This window comes from Coregonus clupeaformis, chromosome 20 (assembly GCF_020615455.1).
Source record: "Coregonus clupeaformis isolate EN_2021a chromosome 20, ASM2061545v1, whole genome shotgun sequence".
Lineage (NCBI taxonomy): Eukaryota > Metazoa > Chordata > Actinopteri > Salmoniformes > Salmonidae > Coregonus > Coregonus clupeaformis.
The window spans coordinates 19,832,183-19,855,647 of record NC_059211.1 but is presented as its reverse complement, the minus strand read 5'-3'; the positions used below and the strand labels follow the sequence as shown (position 1 = coordinate 19,855,647).

Below are 23,465 nucleotides of genomic sequence, written 5' to 3'. Positions count from 1 at the left end.
CTGCACCTTAAAGACTGCTACCCTATGCACATTTTAGTCAGAAGTTTACATACACTTAGGTTGGAGTCATTAAAACTCATTTTTCAACCACTCCACACATTTCTTGTTAACAAACTATAGTTTTGGCAAGTCGGTTAGGACATCTTCTTTATGCATGACACAATACATTTTTCCAACAATTGTTTACAGACAGATTATTTCACTTATAATTCACTGTATCACAATTCAAGTGGGTCAGAAGTTTACATACACTAAGTTGACTGTGCCTTTAAACAGCTTGGACAATTCAGGAAAATTATGTCATGGCTTTAGAAGCTTCTGATAGGCTAATTGACATAATTTGAGTCAATTGGAGGTGTACCTGTGGATGTATTTCAAGGCCTACCTTCAAACTCAGCGCCTCTTTGCTTGACATTATGGGAAAATCAAAAGAAATCAGTCAAGACCTCAGAAAGAAAATTGTAGACCTCCACAAGTCTGGTTCATCCTTGGGAGCAATTTCCAAACGCCTGAAGGTACCACGTTCATCTGTACAAACAATAGTACGCAAGTATAAACACCATGGGACCACGCAGCCGCATTACCGCTCAGGAAGGAGACGCGTTCTGTCTCCTAGAGATGAACGTACTTTGGTGCGAAAAGTGCAAATCAATCCCAGAACAACAGCAAAGGACCTTGTGAAGATGCTGGAGGAAACAGGAACAAAAGTATCTATATCCACAGTAAAACAAGTCCTATATCGACATAACCTGAAAGGCCGCTCAGCAAGGAAGAAGGCACTGCTCCAAAACCGCCATAAAAAAGCCAGACTACGGTTTGCAACTGCATATGGGGACAAAGATCGTACTTTTTGGAGAAATGTCCTCTGGTCTGATGAAACAAAAATAGAACTGTTTGCCCATAATGGCCATCGTTATGTTTGGAGGGAAAAGGGGGTTGCTTGCAAGCCGAAGAACACCATCCCAAACGTGAAGCACGGGGGTGACAGCATCATGCTGTGGGGGTGCTTTGCTGCAGGAGGGACTGGTGCACTTCACAAAATAGATGGCATCATGAGGAAGGAAAATTATGTGGATATATTGAAACAACATTTCAAGACATCAGTCAGGAACTTAAACTTGGTCGCAAATGGGTCTTCCAAATGGACAATGACCCCAAGCATACTTCCAAAGTTGTGGCAAAATGGCTTAAGGACAACAAAGTCAAGGTATTGGAGTGGCCATCACAAAGCCCTGTCCTCAATCCTATTGAACATTTGTGGGCAGAACTGAAAAGGCGTGTGCGAGCAAGGAGGCCTACAAACCTGACTCAGTTACACCAGCTCTGTCAGGGGGAATGGGCCAAAATTCACCCAACTTATTGTGGGAAGCTTGTGGAAGGCTACCCAAAACGTTTGACCCAAGTTAAACAATTCAAAGGCAATGCTACCAAATACTAATTGAGTGTATGCAAACTTCTGACCCACTGGGAATGTGATGAAATAAATAAAAGCTGAAATAAATCATTCTCTCTACTATTATTCTGACATTTCACATTCTTAAAATAAAGTGGGGATCCTAACTGACCTATGACAGGGAATTTTTACTAGGATTAAATGTCAGGAATTGTGAAAAACTGAGTTTAAATGTATTTGGCTAAGGTGTATGTAAACCTCCGACTTCAACTGTACATAGAGTCATTGAACACGTGACTTTAATGTTTACATACTGCTTTACCCACTTCATATGCACAGTATGTAATGTATTTTAGCCATGGCTCATCCTATATAACTACTGCTGTACAAACCTTTCCTATTCATATACTGTTCATACTGTCTATACACACCATTATATATACAGTACCAGTCAAACGTTTGGACACAGCTACTCATTCCAGGGTTTTTCTTAATTTTCTTAATTTTCTACATTATACAATAATAGTGAAGACATCAAAACTATGAAATAACACATATGGAATCATGTAGTAACCAAAAAGTGTTAAAAAAATCAAAATATATTTTATATTTGAGATTCTTCAAAGTAGCCACCCTTAGCCTTGATGACAGCTTTGCACACCCTTGACATTCTCTCAACCAGCTTCATGAGGTAGTCACCTGGAATGCATTTCAATTAACAGGTGTGCCTTGTTAAATGTTAATTTGTGGAATTTCTTTCCCCGGGACCACCCATACACAAAAATGTATGCACGCATGACTGTAAGTCGCTTTGGATAAAAGCGTCTGCTAAATGGCATATTATTTATTATTTATTTAAAACATTTGTTTAACACTTTTTTGGTTACTACATGATTCCATATGTGTTATTTCATAGTTGTGATGTTTTCACTATTATTCTACAATAAAGAAAAACCCTTGAATGAGTAGGTGTGTCCAAACTTTGGACTGGTACTGTATATATACACTGAGTGTACAAAACAGAAATACCTTATTTAAGTAGGTATTCAGACCCTTTGCTATGAGACTCAGAATTTAGCTCAGGTGCATCCTGTTTCCATCGATCATCCATGAGATGTTTCTAGTCCACTTGTGGTAAATTCAATTGATTGGACATGATTTGGAAAGGCACACACCTGTCTACAGTTGAAGTCGGAAGTTTACATACACCTTTGCCAAATACATTTAAACTCAGTTTTTTTTACAATTCCTGACATTTTATCCTAGTAAAAATTCCCTGTCTTAGGTCAGTTAGGATCCCCACTTTATTTTAAGAATGTGAAATGTCAGAATAATAGTAGAGAGAATGATTTATTTGAGCTTTTATTTATTTCATCACATTCCCAGTGGGTCAGAAGTTTACATACACTCAATTAGTATTTGGTAGCATTGCCTTTAAATTGTTTAACTTGGGTCAAACGTTTCGGGTAGCCTTCCACTAGCTTCTCACAATAAGTTGGGTGAATTTTGGCCCATTCCTCCTGACAGAGCTGGTGTAACTGAGTCAGGTTTGTAGGCCTCCTTGCTCGCACACGCTTTTTCAGTTTTGCCCACACATTTTCTATAGGATTGAGGTCAGGGCTTTGTGATGGCCACTACAATACCTTGACATTGTTGCCCTTAAGCCATTTTGCCACAACTTTGGAAGTATGCTTGGGGTCATTGTCCATTTGGAAGACCCATTTCCGACCAAGCTTTAACTTCCTGACTGATGTCTTGAGATGTTGCTTCAATATATCCACATAATTTTCCTTCCTCATGATGTCATCTATTTTGTGAAGTGCACCAGTCCCTCCTGCAGCAAAGCACCTCCACAGCATGATGCTGCCACCCCCGTGCTTCACAGTTGGGATGGTGTTCTTCGGCTTGCAAGCAACCCCCTTTTTCCTCCAAACATAACGATGGTCATTATGGCCAAACAGTTCTATTTTTGTTTCATCAGACCAGAGGACATTTCTCAAAAAAGTATGATCTTTGTCCCCATGTGCAGTTGCAAACCGTAGTCTGGCTGTTTTATGGCGGTTTTGGAGCAGTGGCTTTTTCCTTGCTGAGTGGCCTTTCAGGTTATGTCGATATAGGACTCGTTTTACTGTGGATATAGATACTTTTGTACCTGTTTCCTCCAGCATCTTCACAAGGTCCTTTGCTGTTGTTCTGGGATTGATTTGCACTTTCCGTACGTTCATCTCTAGGAGACAGAACGCGTCTCCTTCCTGAGCGGCATGACGGCTGCGTGGTCCCATGGTGTTTATATTTGCGTACTATTGTTTGTACAGATGAACGTGGTACCTTCAGGCGTTTGAAATTGCTCCCAAGGATGAACCAGACTTGTGGAGGTCTACAATTTCTTTTCTGAGGTCTTGGCTGATTTCTTTTGATTTTTCCCATGATGTCAAGCAAAGAGGCACTGAGTTTGAAGGTAGGCCTTGAAATACATCCACAGGTACACCTCCAATTGACTCAAATTATGTCAATTAGCCTATCAGAAGCTTCTAAAGCCATGACATTTTCTGGAATTGTCCAAGCTGTTTAAAGGCACAGTCAACTTAGTGTATGTAAACTTCTGACCCACTGGAATTGTGATACAGTGAATTATAAGGGAAATAATCTGTCTGTAAACAATTATTGGAAAAATGACTTGTGTCATGCACAAAGTCCTAACCGACTTGCCAAAACTATGGTTTGTTAACATGAAATTTGTGGAGTGGTTGAAAACGAGTTTTAATGACTCCAACCTAAGTGTTTGTAAACTTCCGACTTCAACTGTATATAAGGTCTTACAGTTGACAGTGCATGTCAGAGCAACATCCAAGCCATGAGGTTGAAGGAATTGTCCGTAGAGCTCCGAGACAGGATTGTGTCAAGGCACAGATTTGGGGAAGGGTACCAAAAAATGTCTGCAGCATTGAAGGTCCCCAAGAACACAGTGGCCTCCATCATTCTTAAATGGAAGAAGTTTGGAACCACCAAGTCTCTTCCTAGAGCTGGCCGCCCAGCCAAACTGAGCAATCATGGGAGAAGGGCGTTGGTCAGGGAGGAGACCAAGAACCCGATGGTCACTCTGACAGAGCTCCAGAGCTCCTCTGTGGAATTGGGAGAACCTTCCAGCACTCCACCAATCAGGCCTTTATGGTAGAGTGGCCAGACGAAAGCCACTCCTCAGTAAAAGGCACAGGACAGCCCGCTTGAAGTTTGCCAAAAGGCACCTAAAGGACTCACAGACCATTAGAAACAAGATTCTCTAGTCTGATGAAACCAAGATTGAACTCTTTGGCCTGAATGCCAAACGTCACGTCTGGAGGAAACCTGGCACCATCCCTACGGTGAAGCATGGTGGTGGCAGCATTATGCTGTGGGGATGTTTTTCAGCGGCAGGGACTGGGAGACTAGTCAGGATCGAGGGAAAAATTAACGGAGCAAAGTACAGAGAGATCCTTGATGAAAACCTGCTCCAGAGCACTCAGGACCTCAGACTAGGGCGAAAGTTCACCTTCCAACAGGACAACAACCCTAAGCACACAGCCAAGACAACGCAGGAGTGGCCTCGGGACACATCTCTGAATGTTCTTGAGTGGCCCAACCAGAGCCTGGACTTGAACCCGATCGAACATCTCTGGAGAGACCTGAAAATAGTTGTACTCGAGAGGATCTGCAGAAAATAATGGGAGAAACTGCCCTAATACAGGTGTGCCAAGCTTGTAGCGTCATACCGAAGAAGACTCGAGGCTGTAATCGCTGCCAAGGGTGCTTCAACAAAGTACTGAGTAAAGGGTCTGAATACTTATGTAAATGTAAATGTAATAATAAACCTGTTTTTGCTTTGTCATTATGGGGTATTGTGTGTTGATTGATGAGGGGAAAAAAACATTTTAATCAATTTTAGAATAAGGCTGTAATGTAACAAACAAACAAACAAACAAACAAACAAATATATATATATATATATATATATATATATATATATATATATTCTGTACTCTGACATTGCTCGTTCTGATATTGCTTGTTCTGATATTTCTTAATTAATTCATATTTACTTTTTGGATGACATGTGTATTGTTTTGTATTGCTAGGTAACATTTCTAAAAACATAATTCCACTTTGACATATGGGTATTGTGTGTAGGCCAGTGACACAAAATCTCAATTTGATCAGTTTTAAATTCAGGCTGTTACATAACAAAATGTGGAAAAAGTCAAGGGGTGTGAATACTTTCCTAAGGTACTCTACAATACGTTACTTTATTCATGACAGGCAAGGCAACCACCATCTCAGATCCTCACTGCTAGCTGTCGGGCAGGTGAACAGTGAGTACTGGACTGTCCACTTATCTGAAACGTAATTTCCTTGGGAACAGGAATGATGGTTGTCATCTTAAAACATGTGGGGATTACATACTGGGACAAGGAAAGGTTGAAAATTACCGTGAATATACCTGCCAGCTGTTCTGTGCATGTTCTGAGAACGCGCCCTGGAATACCATCAGCCCCGCGGCCTTGCGGTATAGTCCTGATCAAATACTTTACTGACGTTGTCCTTGGAGAGCGAAATCACCCAATCTTCTGGGTCGGTGGGGGCCCTCACACCCAGCACGATGTTGTTATTGTCAAATCTTACATAAAATACATTGAAATCCACTGACTGTGCGTGTCTGTCACTCAAGTGTTGTAACCATTTACTTTCATGGAGAACACTAGAATTTGACTTGTAGTTGCTAGTGTCCTAGTTTGCTTTGCAACATATTTTTTACAAATAATGTTGATAACTTATTGCTGCTTAGTGTGCATAATAGTAGCCAATCCATTTCATGATGAGTAGGCCTGAACACTGTAGCTATTGGGTTGTAACATTGTAGCCACAATGGGTTGTAATATCCCCTGACACAATGTAACAACCAGAAAATCAATAATGTAAAATCCCTGGTACTGTAACCGTTGTAAACTCTCGCGATACTACTGGCAGAAGATGGCAGATGCACTCTGTAGGAGCCGCTTAGGCATGGACAGTTTCGGTAATGAGAAGAAGGGGACAGAGTTCTGGTAGTTACTTAGTTATTACGGAGAATTTGCTACCACTTTAAATTGCATTGTTATTTCAGTGTATTCGTTGAATAATTTGGGGTTTTCATGTTATGCAATCTACAGTTTTTAGGTGATCTACAACTGGCATACCTGCCAGCGAAATACATCTATTTGCCCAGAGGGTCATCGTCAACGACACCCTCTGCTCCACTGTCAATTGTTCAGAAAATGACCGGAGAAAAGATCCGCTCCATGCGCAAGGATCATAAACCGAGGAAAGAAGAGGATTTACTGGAACCGGACGAGGAGGCTGCAACTGGGACATTTACTTTAACCAAGACTAATAATAAAGACAAAGCAAGTAAAATCTTTAACAATCACAAGTTGGTCAAATCTCCATCGACACAGCAACAACATCAGAATCAGCAATCACAGATAAATGCAAACACTAACACATTATCAACGGAGGACGTTATCGATGATAACAACAAAAACCCTATCATACGAACCGGCGAAGACTTTCCAGTCCATGAATGTGTATTCAAGGGAGATGTCCGACGCTTGTCCTCGCTCATTCGAACTCAGAATATCGCTCAGAAAGATAGCCATGGTAAGAATCGAATTGCTCCTTATCTCCATGTTTCAAACTAGCATACTTGACCCGGACGATACCAGTACCGATACCGTCGGTAATATCGTTTCGTTTGAACTTTCCAGGTGATTAAATTGTCAAACCCTACAAAAAAGGATCGCAGTTATACTGCTCTGTAACTGCTGGTTGGCAAACTTTTTTTTTTGCTTTGGGGAGGTTTGTGTGTTTTTTTTTTATTGGGCACAGGGAAGGGTAGTGTATTTTCCCCCCTGGTTTACATTCGCTAGTTGCAGGTTTTACTATATCATTTCTTCAATCCTAGCTACATTTCTTCATCTGCTCGCATGCGCCTCCCCTATATCAAGGTGTTTTGGTACTTCCCTTATGCACTATGCTTTTCCTTTTCAGTGTGCAAACTTGTATTATAAACTGGGTGGTTCGAGCCCTGAATGCTGATTGTCTGAAGCCATGGTATATCAGACCATATATCACAAGTATGACAAAACATATCTTTTTACTGCTCTAATTACGTTGGTAACCAGTTTATAATAGCAATAAGGCACCTCAGGGGTTTGTGGTAGATTGCCAATATACCACGACTAAGGGCTGTATCCAGGCACTCTGCGTTGCGTCGGACATAAGAACAACCCTTAGCAGTGGTATATCAGCCATATACCACACCCCCTCTGGCCTTATTGCTTAACTATACCACAGGTCAGTATAGTCTACCAGTCGAACGGTCCATCCTGCCCTCTATCCACCATTCATAGTGACAATAGTGCTTGTTGGATAGTTTGTCCAGATCTGCAATAGGCTAACTAACAATCATACCACACATAAAAGCATTCAAAGCTGCATCAATTTTTAATATTAACCCACAATAATAAATAGGAATAGCTGATAGGCAGCAGAGAGGCCAGGTACTGTGTGAATGAACAGTGAAGACATGACACACAGCTCAAAAAAGCTCCCCCTATTGATCTTGTTTAGGGACAATACAATTCTAATCTAGGCTGCAGTGAAAATGTCATTTGAATAACGTCTCAAAAGCCCTGTGATTTGAATGTTTCATTCGATTTGGATCAGTTGTGGATCTACTCTGGAAGGCTTCAATATAGCCTAAATATTTATCATTTAACTTTTAAATTGTATGACCTTTTATATGTGGCAGAAACACAACCAGTCACAATGTTTTAATCTGATTCGGCTACTTCAAAAGTCTCCTGTAGGCCTGCACATGTTCATCCAAAATATAATTCCAGCATCCTCAAAATGGCTTGACATTAAGCAGGTTTCCATTGAACCTTTTTATGCGAGTAAAGTAGCCTACATGTCAGATTTTTTTTTCATGACATCATGACAAAGCATGCAGTTTATTAGGCTACAGATTAAATAAATTATGATGAACTTCACAGGGTGGTGAAAGTGCACAGTGATACGCTTGATTCTCATTTACAATAAATATCGAGGGTCTTATTCTGGTGACATGATGATCAATGCTTGGCTGCCAATTTACAAAAAAATATATCTCGCACTTTTATCCATAATAATCTCATCATGTAGTAGGCTATACCTGCGCTGTATCTGCAAGCTGTTGGCTAGAGCGCACGTGCCAATACCAGAGTGGGCACATTCGCTACATGCAACATTTATTGTGACATACCCATCAGTAGAGTTGAAAATGCGATGGAAACCCATTTCACTTGTATTTTTTATTTGGTACATGGGAATTTAACCGCAGAAGTTTTTTAAAATGTGCACTACATATTTACGCACAGACTTTTATCTGCAACAAGTCAATTTGATGTAAACACAACTCTGATGGGAAAATGAGCCAGTGGTTTCCCTTAGCCTGTAGGCCTAATTACCAGCTTTTGGATGAAAATAAAATGAAAAGCCTGATTTTACAAAATGGTAGTGGGCCAAATTGTCCAGGAGAGGCTGTCTATCATAGCCTACAACCCGAATTTGAACTTCAGCACCATTCTTTCATGCCTTGTGCATACATGGCCTAGGCTAGTGTTGATTGCGAAGATGGAGGCCTTTTTCATTGAAGTAAAACAAAAGTTAGAGGAAAAAGAGTATGCCTATAGTGAAAAGCCTACAAGGGGAATTTAATATAAGTTTTAATATTGTAGTGGACTAAGATGAGAAGAACGTTGGCGCAGGCAAATGCAGGCTACAGTGCATTAAAGTAGGATGCAATTTTTAAACGTACATTTATTTATCAAAACCAGTTCTTTAAATATGCAAAACCTGTTTTGTTTAATTCTGTTGAGACATTTTCATTGGGGAAATTAAATTCGATCTGTCTTTTTAATTGTGTGATCTGTATTTAGTTTAAAGATAGGTTAAAAGTACAGTAGGTCTGTTGTAAAATAAATAACATTAGCCTATTTCTGTTATTTGTTGGGTACCATAGGCACTTGCCTTTGTTGGTAATTGCTGCAATATAGTTTGTTCAGAACTTTTGTGAAGGTTTAAACCAGTTCACAAGTGTATTGTTTCATTCTGTTGAGCCATTTTCTTTGGCCAAATTAAGTTCCAACTGTAGGCCTAACGCTGTGTTTGCCACAATATGATAGCCTGCTCGTATTTTCCATATAAACAATGGCTTGACTTACTTTTGATATTACCCGAATAAAGTTTAGAAACTTTAGTGAAGGTTTGGTGTGGTGTGGCTATTATAAAGCTTTAGCTAATGCAGGCCTATGATATGAAGGTAGTGCGCACCGGTGCTCCAACTGACTCCAACAGTTGAATTTGAGGTGAGGAAGAATGTTTCAGGCCTACCAAAGTTACTCCTATAATCTAACAAAATAATGCTTATCTTTATACAAAATATTCGGACAGAAAATTAACGAATTAGCCTCCTTCTGTATGTCTATATCTGTATAGCAGACACAGGAGCCATCTGACATAAAGAAATGCATGTCGGTGTCGTAGCATGCCACCGGCATATCTCTCTCTCTCTCTCTCTGGGGCTAGGCCTGAGTTTCTCTTCCTTTATATAGGCTATATACAGTTGAAGTCTGAAGTTTACATACGCTTAGGTTGGAGTCATTAAAACCTGTTTTTCAACCACTCCACAAATTTCTTGTTAACAAACTATAGTTTTGGCAAGTCGGTTAGGACATCTACTTTGTGCATGACACAAGTAATTTTTCCAACAATTGTTTACAGACAGATTATTTCATACTTATAATTCACTGTATCACAATTCCAGTGGGTCAGAAGTTTACATACACTAAGTTGACTGTGCCTTTAAACAGCTTGGAAAATTCCAGAAAATGATGTCATGGCTTTTGAAGCTTCTGATAGACTAATTGACATAATTTGAGTCAATTGGAGGTGTACCTGTGGATTTATTTCAAGGCCTACCTTCAATCTCAGTGCCTCTTTGCTTGATATCATGGGAAAATCTAAAGAAATCATCCAAGACCTCAGAAAAAAAATTGTAGACCTCCACAAGTCTGGTTCATCCTTGGGAGCAATTTCCAAATGCCTGAAGGTACCACGTTCATCTGTACGAACAATAATACGCAAGTATAAACACCATGGGACCACGCAGCGTCATACCTCTCAGGAAGGAGACGCGTTCTGTCTCCTAGAGATGAACATACTTTGGTGCGAAAAGTGCAAATAAATCCCAGAACAACAGCAAAGGACCTTGTGAAGATGCTGGAGGAAAAGGTACAAAAGTATCTATATCCAAAGTAAAACAAGTCCTATATCAACATAACCTGAATGGCCGCTCAGAAAGGAAGAAACCACTGCTCCAAAACTGCCATAAAAAAGCCAGACTACGGTTTGCAACTGCACATGGGGTCAAAGATCGTACTTTTTGGAGAAATGTCCTCTGGTCTGATTAAACAAAAATAGAACTGTTTGGCCATAATGACCATCGTTAAGTTTGGAGGAAAAAGGGGGTAACTTGCAAGCTGAAGAACACCATCCCAACCGTGAAGCACGGGGGTTGCAGCATCATGCTGTGGGGGTGCTTTGCTGCAGGAGAGACTGGTGCACTTCACAAAATAGATGGCATCATGAGGAAGGAAAAGTATGTGGATATATTGAAGCAACATCTCAAGACATCAGTCAGGAAGTTAAAGCTTGGTCGCAAATGGGTCTTCCAAATGGACAATGACCCCAAGCATACTTCCAAAGTTGTGGCAAAATGGCTTAAGGACAACAAAGTCAAGGTATTAGAGTGGCCATCACAAAATCCCTGACCTCAATCCTATGGGCAGAACTGAAAGAGCGTGTGCGAGCACAGAGGCCTACAAACCTGACTCAGTTACACCAGCTCTGTCAGGAGGAATGGGCCAAAATTCACCCAACTTATTGTGGGAAGCTAGTGGAAGGCTACCCGAAACGTTTGACCCAAGTTAAACAATTTAAAGGCAATGCTACCAAATACTAATTGAGTGTATGTAAACTTCTGACCCACTGGGAATGTGATGAAATAAATAAAAGCTCAAATAAATCATTCTCTCTACTATTATTCTGACATTTCACATTATTCAAATAAAGTGGTGATCCTAACTGACCTAAGACAGGGAATTTTTACTAGGATAAAATGTAAGGAATTGTAAAAAAAAAAACTGAGTTTAAATGTATTTGGCTAAGGTATATGTAAACTTCCGACTTCAACTGTAAAGGAAGAGCCTATATTTATATACAAATATCATACAGTGGACACCTAAGCCTATAGGCCTAAGCATGCAAAGCCCTGATGCATTTTGTGCTCAAATCTCCGACAGCTGAACATTTTACATTTTAGTCATTTAGCAGACGCTCTTATCCAGAGCGACTTACAGTTAGTGAATACATCTTTTTTTTTTTTATACTGGCCCCCCGTGGGAATCAAACCCACAACCCTGGCATTGCAAACGCCATGCTCTATCAACTGAGCTACATCCCTGCCAGCCATTCCCTCCCCTTCCCTGGACGACGCTGGGCCAATTGTGCGCCGCCCATGAGTCTCCCGGTCGCGGCCGGCTGCGACAGAGCCTGGATTCGAACCAGGATCTCTAGTGGCACAGTTAGCACTGCGATGCAGTGCCTTAGACCACTGCGCCACTCAGGAGCTAACCATGAGATGGACAATTATAGTTTTAGGAAATTAGCCTACAAACCAATATTTTTTTTTTTTTTACATATGCTACCCAAACCCAAGGAATAGTGTTTTTGTAATTTGTTATAGGCTGTTTTTAAGAACTGGTCGGATCTGAATGCATATGGATGTCTGGTATATTTCTCAAACTCTGGTAAATTTAAATCTTCATGGTCACGTTTTCCTGTACCAAATTTTCCTAAAGGAAACTCTGAAATGCACATATTGTTTTAATGCAAATGTAGGAATATTTGCATGAAAAACTGTCGCCAATTGGATGGAAACCTAGCTATAGATACCCCTAAGACTCTGGCAAGTGCGCTAGTCTAGTTTCACTTTGATTATGCCTGCATATCATGGTTCACCAGCAGCCCCAAACATCTAAAGAATAAGCTAAAGACCAGCCAAGCAAGCGTGTAAGATTTGTACTTAAACTCCCCCCATACTCATCTGGAGGTTGACCATTTTTTGTCTGTATCTCTGTAATGTGGCTATATCTATGTAATTGTTTATGTATTTATGTAAAAATTGGGACCACAATATAAATAAGTCACCGACATTATTGTGCAATTTCAGTCACTTTAAAAAATCTTTGTGTATATACAGTGTGGAGAACAAGTATTTGATACACTGCCGATTTTGCAGGTTTTCCTACTTACAAAGCATGTAGAGGTCTGTAGTTTTTATCATAGGTACACTTCAACTGTGAGAGACGGAATCTAAAACAAAAATCCAGAAAATCACATTGTATGATTTTTAAGTAATTAATTTGCATTTTATTGCATGACATAGGTATTTGATACATCAGAAAAGCAGAACTTAATATTTGGTACAGAAACCTTTGTTTGCAATTACAGAGATCATACGTTTCCTGTAGGTCTTGACCAGGTTTGCACACACTGCAGCAGGGATTTTGGCCCACTCCTCCATACCTTCTCCAGATCCTTGAGGTTTCGGGGCTGTCGCTGGGCAATACGGACTTTCAGCTCCCTCCAAAGATTTTCTATTCGGTTCAGGTCTGGAGACTGGCTAGGCCACTCCAGGACCTTGAGATGCTTCTTACGGAGCCACTCCTTAGTTGCCCTGGCTGTGTGTTTCGGGTCGTTGTCATGCTGGAAGACCCAGCCACGACCCGTCTTCAATGCTCTTACTGAGGGAAGGAGGTTGTTGGCCAAGATCTCGCGATACATGGCCCCATCCATCCTCCCCTCAATACGGTGCAGTCGTCCTGTCCCCTTTGCAGAAAAGCATCCCCAAAGAATGATGTTTCCACCTCCATGCTTCACGGTTGGGATGGTGTTCTTGGGGTTGTACTCATCCTTCTTCTTCCTCCAAACACGGCGAGTGGAGTTTAGACCAAAAAGCTCTATTTTGTCTCATCAGACCACATGACCTTCTCCCATTCCTCCTCTGGATCATCCAGATGGTCATTGGCAAACTTCAGACGGGCCTGGACATGCGCTGGCTTGAGCAGGGGGACCTTGCGTGCGCTGCAGGATTTTAATCCATGACGGCGTAGTGTGTTACTAATGGTTTTCTTTGAGACTGTGGTCCCAGCTCTCTTCAGGTCATTGACCAGGTCCTGCCGTGTAGTTCTGGGCTGATCCCTCACCTTCCTCATGATCATTGATGCCCCACGAGGTGAGATCTTGCATGGAGCCCCAGACCGAGGGTGATTGACCGTCATCTTGAACTTCTTCCATTTTCTAATAATTGCGCCAACAGTTGTTGCCTTCTCACCAAGCTGCTTGCCTATTGTCCTGTAGCCCATCCCAGCCTTGTGCAGGTCTACAATTGTATCCCTGATATCCTTACACAGCTCTCTGGACTTGGCCATTGTGGAGAGGTTGGATTCTGTTTGATTGAGTGTGTGGACAGATGTCTTTTATACAGGTAACGAGTTCAAACAGGTGCAGTTAATACAGGTAATGAGTGGAGAATAGGTGTGCTTCTTAAAGAAAAACTAACAGGTCTGTGAGAGCCGGAATTCTTACTGGTTGGTAGGTGATCAAATACTTATGTCATGCAATAAAATGCAAATTAATTACTTAAAAATCATACAATGTGATTTTCTGGATTTTTGTTTTAGATTCCGTCTCTCATAGTTGAAGTGTACCTATGATAGAAATTACAGACCTCTACATGCTTTGTAAGTAGGAAAACCTGCAAAATCGGCAGTGTATCAAATACTTGTTCTCCCCACTGTATATATATTTTTTACTGATAAAATCAATCAATCCAAACTGAGCAGCGGCCATTTGATGAATGGAAAGAGAAATCTGTTACAAAACACCTAAAAGTTAAATGACATTTGGAGATTGTCAAGCCAAGCCTTTGATACTGGGTAAGCCTACAAGGTAGGGAGTAGGGCTGTCCCCGTCTTGGTCGACCAAGAGTTGTCTGTTCTTTCGACCAATCACATTTTAAAACACGTATTTTTCCATAGGCCTATAAAAAACACCCTATGTTTTTTAATAAAATCAACTATATGCACTGAGCTTGTCTGATACTTTAAGCACACTGTTTGATGAAATAATTAAGACACACAAATGACTCAAGAGGGAGCCCGACAGCAATTGTTTTGGGCCGGGCTCGGACTTAAAAAGAAAACAGCGAGTGCCTGTGTGACTGGCGCACGTTCACTCTCTCTCCTCCCTCCTGCAGCGACCAGGGACCATAGCATAGCAACAGTGTTTATCGCGCTGTCTTGGTGCTGAAGCTGCAACATAATTATAGCCATTTCTATACTGAACAAAAATATAAACGCAACATGTAACAATTTCAAAGATTTTACTGAGTTACAGTTCATAAAAGCAAATCAGTCAATTGAAATACATTCATTAGGCCCTAATCTATGGATTTCACATGACTGGGAATACAGATATGCATCTGTTGGTCACAGATACCTTTAAAAAAAAGTAGGGGCGTGGATCAGAAAACCAGTCAGTATCTGGTGTGACCACCATTTGCTTCATGCAGTGCAACACATCTCCTTCGTATAGGGTTGATCAGGCTGTTGATTGTGGCCTGTGGAATGTTGTCCCACTCCTCTTCAATGGCTGCGCAAAGTTGCTGGATATTAACAGGAACTGGAACACGTTGTCGTACACGTCGATCCAGAGCATCCCAAACATGCTCAGTGAGTGACATGTCTGGTGAGTATGCAGGCCATGGAAGAACTGGGACATCTTCAGCTTCCAGGAATTATGTACAGATCCTTCCAACATGGGGCCATGCATTATCATGCTGAAACATGAGGTGATGGCAGCGGATGAACCTCAGCATCTCGTTATGGTATCTCTGTGCATTCAAATTGCCATCGATAAAATGCAATTGTGTTCGTTGTCCGTAGCTTATGCCTGCCCATACCATAACCACACCGCCAAAATGGGGTACTCTGTTCACATCAGCAAACCGCTCGCCCACACGACACCATACACGTGGTCTGTGGTTATGAGGCCGGTTGGACGTACTGCCAAATTCTCTAAAACGACGTTGGAGGCTGCTAATGGTAGAGAAATGAACATTACATTCCCTGGCAACAGCTCTGTTGGACATTCCTGCAGTCAGCATGCTGACTTTAGACATCTGTGGCATTGTCTTGTGTGACAAAACTGCACATTTTAGAGTGCCCCCCCAGAAGTCCCCACAAGGACAGTAAAAAAATGACATTTTGACAAGTGGGGACCAGTCCCCACAAGGTAAAAGGCTATTTTAGGCTCAGGTTTAGGGTTAGAATTAGTGTTAGGGAAAATAGGATTTTGAATGGGAATCAATAATTTTTTTGGTCCCCACAAGGATAGTAAAACAAACGTGTGGGTGTGTGTGTGTGTGTGTGTGGTTAATCTCAGAAAATATAGTGTGTACAGGCACATACTTAAAAGGCCTAATAAAACTATAATAATACTGTACACTTGAAAGGTCTCCATATAGCCTACACCCAAGAAATGACCATGTAGACAGGCAGAAAGTACCCTTGTGTGGTAAAGGAATGAAGAAAAGCCACAAACAACTCTGGATGACTATCATGGGGCGCTGTTTTGAGGCCACCGCGCCTCCATCTTGGTACTCCCCTACCATTGTAAAACATATTTTGGAAGCTTTAGAAATGAATATATTAATGTCGACAGTTGTTTTAGCAATTTCTATTCTATTACAGACACCTTAATGCATACCTTTAAATTGTATTATGTGAGCAACATTTTTTGTAAAGAAAAATAACTAAAAACATTTCCCTTAAAGTATATCTTTTTTTACAGTTCTAATTTTACTGTCCCCAATACAACAACAAAAATACTTAAATACATGTAACTCCATTAAGACCATACAGACTACTACAGTAGGCAAAACTGAATAACAGCACACCTGGATAAATTCAGATATCTTGCAGGGCCTCAATGAAAGCAGTATACTCATGTAGGCCAACGTTCAGAAATTGCTGTTTGGTTTACATTAGGTGTGCATGGGTCAGATTGCAGTTGGCCTTTGAGCTGAAGTAAGATTGGGCATATTTCAGGGAAGCTGTCAATAACCTCATATCCAGATTCATGAATGCTTTTTGATTATAATCAGAAACAGTTAATTGCACTTCTGTCATGGCATAGGTTGTTTATGCAATGGGCATCCCAAGGTGTTGGCCTGAGGGAAATGGTAGCGAAGTGGCTGGTAGAGAAGGGGCTGGTCCAACTCAAAGTGTCATAAAAAATTGGACCCCCCTCCCCAACATAAAAAATATTTTTACATGACCCTCCCCTGTGTTTATAAACGTTGATATCAACTTTGCCACTTCAGCGTACTTTTTTGGCACAGTCAATGCCACGCAGGGCAACAGGCCAGAAGGTTGAGGGTTCGCCGACCACCACAGATGAGCTCACTCTCCCTGCTTGTTTAATTACGCTATGATCAGAGCCAGCTGCAGACAATGATCAGCTAGGGGGAAATGAGATTTTATACATTCTGATGCCATATTCATAAATATATAAAATATATGCAATGAATTGTCCACCAACAGGTTTCTGTGCCAATGCACCACCACACAACCAATTAATAAAGCAAACTGACTTTGGGTACTTAAATATCATGGCTTGTGTGTTCAACACCACAATAATAGACAATCTCGACAAACAGAAAACACATCCCTCCCTACTAGGGCTGACCCCATTTTGGTCGACTCAGGTTTCTTTAGTTGAGCAGTCGCAAATATATACTTTTTTTCATGGTGCACAAGAAACCCATCTGAATGCGCCTGTCTCAGTGGACTAATCCATTGCTGAAGCCGCGGGGATGGGACAGTCCATCACTCTAATACATGTGCTACAGATATTGTATATGGTTATATTATGTAAGAACAATTGTGCAACTAGGGTTGCAAAATTCCTGGAACTTTCAATAAATTCCCTGGTTTTCCCGAAATCCCGGTGGGAGGATTAACAGAATTAGGATGGAATAAGCAGGAAATCCGCAATCCTCCACACCTAATCAAGATAATATTATTTTATAAAAAATGTGCTTTCTCCTGTGTTGGATAGCGGTCGCTGTCTGCGGTTCTGAAACATAATCTTCAGTGCGGCATTGAATTAGCGCCTTTTTCTAGACCATGTTTCTATATGTATAATAGCAAAGTTAACCAGCATATTGGTGTTGAGAACAATGTGGCGGAGGCAGCAGTGGAGTGAGGAGATGAGAAAACAGCCCTTGCCTTAATTGTCTAAGAAAAGTGATGAGAGAGGAAACCCCAACTTAATTAGGTCTGTAATCAATAGCCTAACTGTTAAATGTGCCTGGCTTTATAAATCATCCATATATATGGACCCATGGGGCGGCGCACAATTGGCCCAGCGTCGTCCAGGATAGGGGAGGGAATGGCCGGCAGGGATGTAGCTCAGTTGGTAGAGCATGGCGTTTGCAACGCCAGGGTTGTGGGTTTGATTCCCACGGGGGGCCAGTATGAAAAATAAAAAAATAATGTATGCACTCACTAACTGTAAGTCGCTCTGGATAAGAGCGTCTGCTAAATGACTAAAATGTAAATGTATATCTACAGAAATAAGACAGATCATGCTTCTGTTGCCTGTTTGAGAGTTTGTTTAAAAGTCTACTGATTCCGTGATCTCTAAGCCTCATGCAACTGCAAAATGTCAGATAAAGCCTATAGGCTACTGTATTAATCAATCAATAATTCATTTGTTCATGTCATCACACAGCATAAGAGTCATTCATGCTTTGAAATCAAGCATTTTAGTTTTTTATTAAATTAATTTAGTGTCATTTACACTGCTCCAAACGGTCCTCATTTTTAAAAATATTGTAAGCTTCCACAACTAAGTAAAATGTCATCCACACATCGGACTTCCCCTTTCCCTCCTGAGCAACCACTAAAATGTCCCCCTTTTCAAGTTTATTTGTCACGTCCTCTGCATCCATTATGGTGCTGCATGTTTTACAATGTTCAGAGTTTGTTATAAACAATTTATTGATGTGATTATGATATGCTATAAGTCAAGCCCTATTGGTCACGTACATGCGATGCATATGTGTCACATAAAGAGGGAATGTTCTTCCTAAACAAATGAAGGATTTCGGTAACAGAACTTTTCAATCAGAGAAAAAATAAGTAAGAAACTACACTGAACAAAAATATAAACGCAACATGTAAAGTGTTGGTCCCATGTTTCATGAGTTAAAATAAAAGATCCCTGACATGTTCCAAACAAACTAAAAGCTTATTTCTCTCAAATGTTGTGCACAAATTAGTTTACATCCCTGTCAGTGAGCATTTCTCCTTTGCCCAGATAATCCATCCACCTGACAGGTGTGGCATATCAAGAAGCTGATTAAACAGCATGATCATTACACAGGTGCACCTTGTGCTGGGGACAATAAAAGGCAACTCTAAAATGTGCAGTTTTGTCACACAACACAAGGCCACATATATCTCAAGTTTTGAGGGAGCCTGCAATTGGAAAGCTGACTGCAGGAATGTACACCAGAGCCGTTGCCAGATAATTTAATGTTCATTTCTCTACCATAAGCAGCCTCCAACGTCGTTTTAAAGAATTTGGCAGTACACCAACCGGCCTCACAACCGCAGACCACGTGTAACCACGCCAGCCCAGGACCTCCACATCCGGCTTCTTCACCTGCGGGATGGTCTGAGACGAGCCACCCGGACAGCTAATAAAACTGTGGGTTTTCACAACCAAAGAATTTCTGCACATACTGTCAGAAACCGTCTCAGTGAAGCTCATCTGCATGCTCTTCATCCTCACCAGGGTCTTGACCTGACTGCAGTTCTGCTCCGTAACCGACTTCAGTGGGCAAATGCTCACCTTCGATTGCCACTGGCATGCTGGAGAAGTGTGCTGTTCACGGATGAATGGCGGTTTCAACTGTACCGTGCAGATGGCAGACAGCGTGAATGGTGTCGTGTGGGCGAGCGGTTTGCGGATGTCAACGTTGTGAACAGCGTGCCCCAAGGGGTTATGTATCGGCAGGCAACGAACACAATTGCATTTTATCACAACAGTGGAGGCTGCTGATGGGAGAACGGCTCATAATAATGGCCGGAACGGAGCAAATGAAATGGCATCAAACACCTGGAAACTATGTGTTTGATGTATTTGATACCATTCCACTGATTTCACTCCAGTCATTACCATGAGCCTGTTCTCCCAAATTAAGGTGCCACCAACCTGTGATGCACATAGATACCGTGACGAGATTCTGAAGCCCATTGTTGTACCATCACCTCATGTTTCAGCATGATAATGCACAGCCCCATGTCGCAAGGATCTGTACACAATTCCTGGAAGCTGAAAATGTCCCAGTTCTTTCATGGCCTGCATACTCACCAGACATGTCACCCATTGAGCATGTTTGGGATGCTCTGGATCGACGCGTATGACAGCGTGTTCCAGTTACCGCCAATATCCAGCAACTTCGCACAGGCATTGAAGAGGAGTGGGACAACATTCCACAGGCCACAATCAACAGCCTGATCAACTCTATGCAAAGGAGATGTGTTGCGCTGCATGAGGCAAATGGTTGTCACACCAGATACTGACTGTTTTTCTGATCCACGCCCCTACCTTTTTTAAAAGGTATGTGTGACCAACAGAAGCATATCTGTATTCCCAGTCATGTGAAATCCATAGATTAGGGCCTAATTTATTTATTTCAATTGACTGATTTCCTTATATGAACGGTAACTCAGTAAAATGTTTGAAATTATCGGCGTTCCAATTCATCCCAAAGGTGTTCGATGCGGTTGAGGTCAGGGCTCTGTGCAGGCCAGTCAAGTTCTTCCACACTGATCTCGACAAACCATTTCTGTTTGGACCTCACTTTGTGCACGGGGGCATTGTCATGCTGAAACAGGAAAGGGCCTTCCCCAAACTGTTGCCACAAAGTTGGAAGCACAGAATGGTCTAGAATGTAATTGTATGCTGTAGCGTTAAGATATCCTTCACTGGAACTAAGGGGCCAAGCCTGCACCATGAAAAACAGCCTCAGACCATTATTCCTCCTCCACCAAACTTTAGAGTTGGCACTATGCATTCAGGCAGATAGCGTTCTCCTGGCATCCCCCAAACCCAGATTTGTCTGTCGGACTGCCAGATGGTGAAGTGTGATTCATCACTCCAGAGAACACGTTTCCACTGCTCCAGAGTCCAATGGCGGCGAGATAAACACCACTCCAGCCGACGCTTGGCATTGCACATGGTGATCTTAGGCTTGTGTGCGGCTGCTCGGCCATGGAAACCCATTTCAAGACGAACAGCTCCCGACAAACAGTTATTGTGCTGATGTTGCTTCCAGAGACAGTTTGGAACTCAGTAGTGAGTGTTGCAACCGAGGACAGAAGATCTTTACGCGCTGCACGCTTCAGCACTCGGCGGTCCCATTCTGTGAGCTTGTGTGGCCTACCACTTCGCGGCTAAGCCGTTGTTGCTCCTAGACGTTTCCACTTCACAATAACGGCACTTACAGTTGACCGGGGCAGCTCTAGTAGGGCAGAAATTTGACGAACTGACTTGTTGGAAAGGTGGCATCCTATGACGGTGCCATGTTGGAAGTCACTGAGCTCTTCAGTAAGGCCATTCTACTGCCTATGTTTGTCTATGGAGATTGCATGGAGGTGTGCTCGATTTTATACACCTGTCAGCAACGAGTGTGGCTGAAATAGCCGAATCCACTCATTTGAAGGGGTGTCCACATACTTTTGTATATACAGTGCATTAGGAAAGTATTCAGACCCCTTGACTTTTTACACATTTTGTTACAGCCTTATGCTATAATTGATTAAAAATAAAATCTAGTGTATATACATAGCATTTGTACTGATATAGGGGCTAGGCCTACTGTAAATTGCATTATGGGTGAGCATGATTACATTCATTATTGATAAGGCCTAAAAAGAGAGTGGATAATTCTAATAAAACAGGATGAAACAACAACTCGTTTTAAATAGACTATGTCTAAATACACTTACAGGCACCATAATTGCTTCCAGTGGGCATGGTTTGATGCACAACTAAACATTTCACAGTAGCTGGACAAAATCCAATATAAAGAGAAAAGGAGATTGTCCACTCACCGTTATACTGCTCCCAAATAGGCCTATGTTTTATATACATATTGGAACCATCTTAAAGATCGCATTTACACTTCTCTTGAAGTTGCATTGCATGCGTGCCACTGACATTCTCACCATAAAACCAGGACAGTGAATCATTCTAAAAAGTTTGGTTTGAATAAAATTCAACAAAAAAAAGCAATCTATTCGTTTTTCAAACAACAACTAATACATGTAAAATGTAATGACATCATAAAATCGCCCATTGCTGTTGAACCAGCCTTCATTATCATAGGCATCGGGTAAGGGCAGCCTACGGAGGGCTTGATGGAGAGAAAAAAAATGAAACAGAAAACAAACAATTGTTACAGGAAAATAACTTCTAAATACGAGGTTCACCGCGGTATACACCGAGGTTCTCATCTCTCGTTTCTTGATGGGCATGGACACATGTAGCCTACATCATGGAGGGGGTTTTACGCACTTCCAAAGCATGGCTAACATAATGTAGGCCTGCCTACAATACATAGATAAAAAGGGAATGTCAGCTCACAGTTTTGCTCCTCTCAAACTTTATAATTTATGTTTCTAAATATGAAGTATACAGGCACCAAATCACATCTTGTCCCAAGCGCATATGGGCAGTGTGTAACTGCGTTACCGCTAGAACCATATTTTGGTTGGTCTTAAATATCCCTACCAACACTGCCTGAAATTAGCACTTTGGATCATGTTTTTAATGACACCTCAAATATTTACACCCCTCCCATGCTGTAGCGTTAAGATATCCTTCACTGGAACTAAGGGGCCAAGCCTGCACCATGAAAAACAGCCTCAGACCATTATTCCCCTCCCATCTGAGCAGAAGCTTGCTGATGTTAGACAGGTAAATTGCCGAACATGGCGTTGGTGCTGGAAAATGCCAGTGCACCAGTTCTTAAGTGATTAAATTGCAAACTACGGCGCGTTTGACACTAGCGCCGCCTTAAAGGCAGCCGAAAATAGAGCCCTTAGAGTGTCTGTATGCAGGCCTAACTGTAATGCACAGTCTAAACTCTGTTTTTTCTTTGACCTCTTCAGGAAACACACCCCTACACCTCGCTGTCATGATGGGTCACAAAGGTAAGTAGTGCACTGAGTTCATTAGGGTGTTTGTGTGTGTGTGTGTGTGTGTGTGTGTGTGTGTGTGTGTGTGTGTGTGTGTGTGTGTGTGTGTGTGTGTGTGTGGTGAGTGTGTGTGGTGAGTGTGTGTTGTGTCTGGCATGTGTGTGCCTGGTATGTCCTCTCTGAGGCAAACTCCAAAAGGCAGGATGCTCATGCATTTCTAAACAGGTTGATCTTATGGATTTATAACTGACCAAAATAGGTTTGCACTGGCAACCCCTTTTAATGGAATTGCCTTCAGACTAAAATCTCTAGAGTGGACTCCCTTGCTAGAACGGACTGTCTCGAGAATAGTGAAGATTGCATAATTAGCCTACTATTGAATCTAAGGCTGCACAAAACAGAGACTCGCCATTGCTGCTTGTCTATGATTGAGATGGATAAATGTGGCACAGTTGGCACACACATACCCTGACAGATGGAACTTGGCAATGATGATTAACCTAGCTGTATTAATGATTTTTATTTCCTAAATGTAGTCTGCTATGACTTTTGCAGATCATTCATGTTAGTGATCATCTCTCTGGATCAAGGAAGATATAGAGATGGGCTTTTGTTCAAAGTTA

General features: G+C 41.6%; 1 protein-coding gene across 3 annotated transcripts in view; it reads left to right on the top strand.

Annotated features, from left to right (window-relative positions):
• Nucleotides 1–6,393: 6,393 nt before the first annotated feature.
• LOC121533632 (ankyrin repeat domain-containing protein 13C-like) overlaps nt 6,394–23,465 on the top strand; it is a 91,550-nt gene continuing 74,478 nt past the window's right edge. Inside the window, exons 1-3 of one of the 3 annotated variants that reach the window (XM_045205366.1) lie at nt 6,394–6,471; nt 6,577–7,063; nt 22,816–22,857. In XM_045205366.1, coding sequence (XP_045061301.1) covers nt 6,682–7,063; nt 22,816–22,857 — 424 coding nt within the window. In that variant the 5' untranslated portion in view covers nt 6,394–6,471; nt 6,577–6,681. Of the gene's footprint in view, nt 7,064–22,815; nt 22,858–23,465 lie in introns of all 3 variants that reach the window. The other 2 variants (XM_045205367.1, XM_045205365.1) reach the window with 2 other exon arrangements.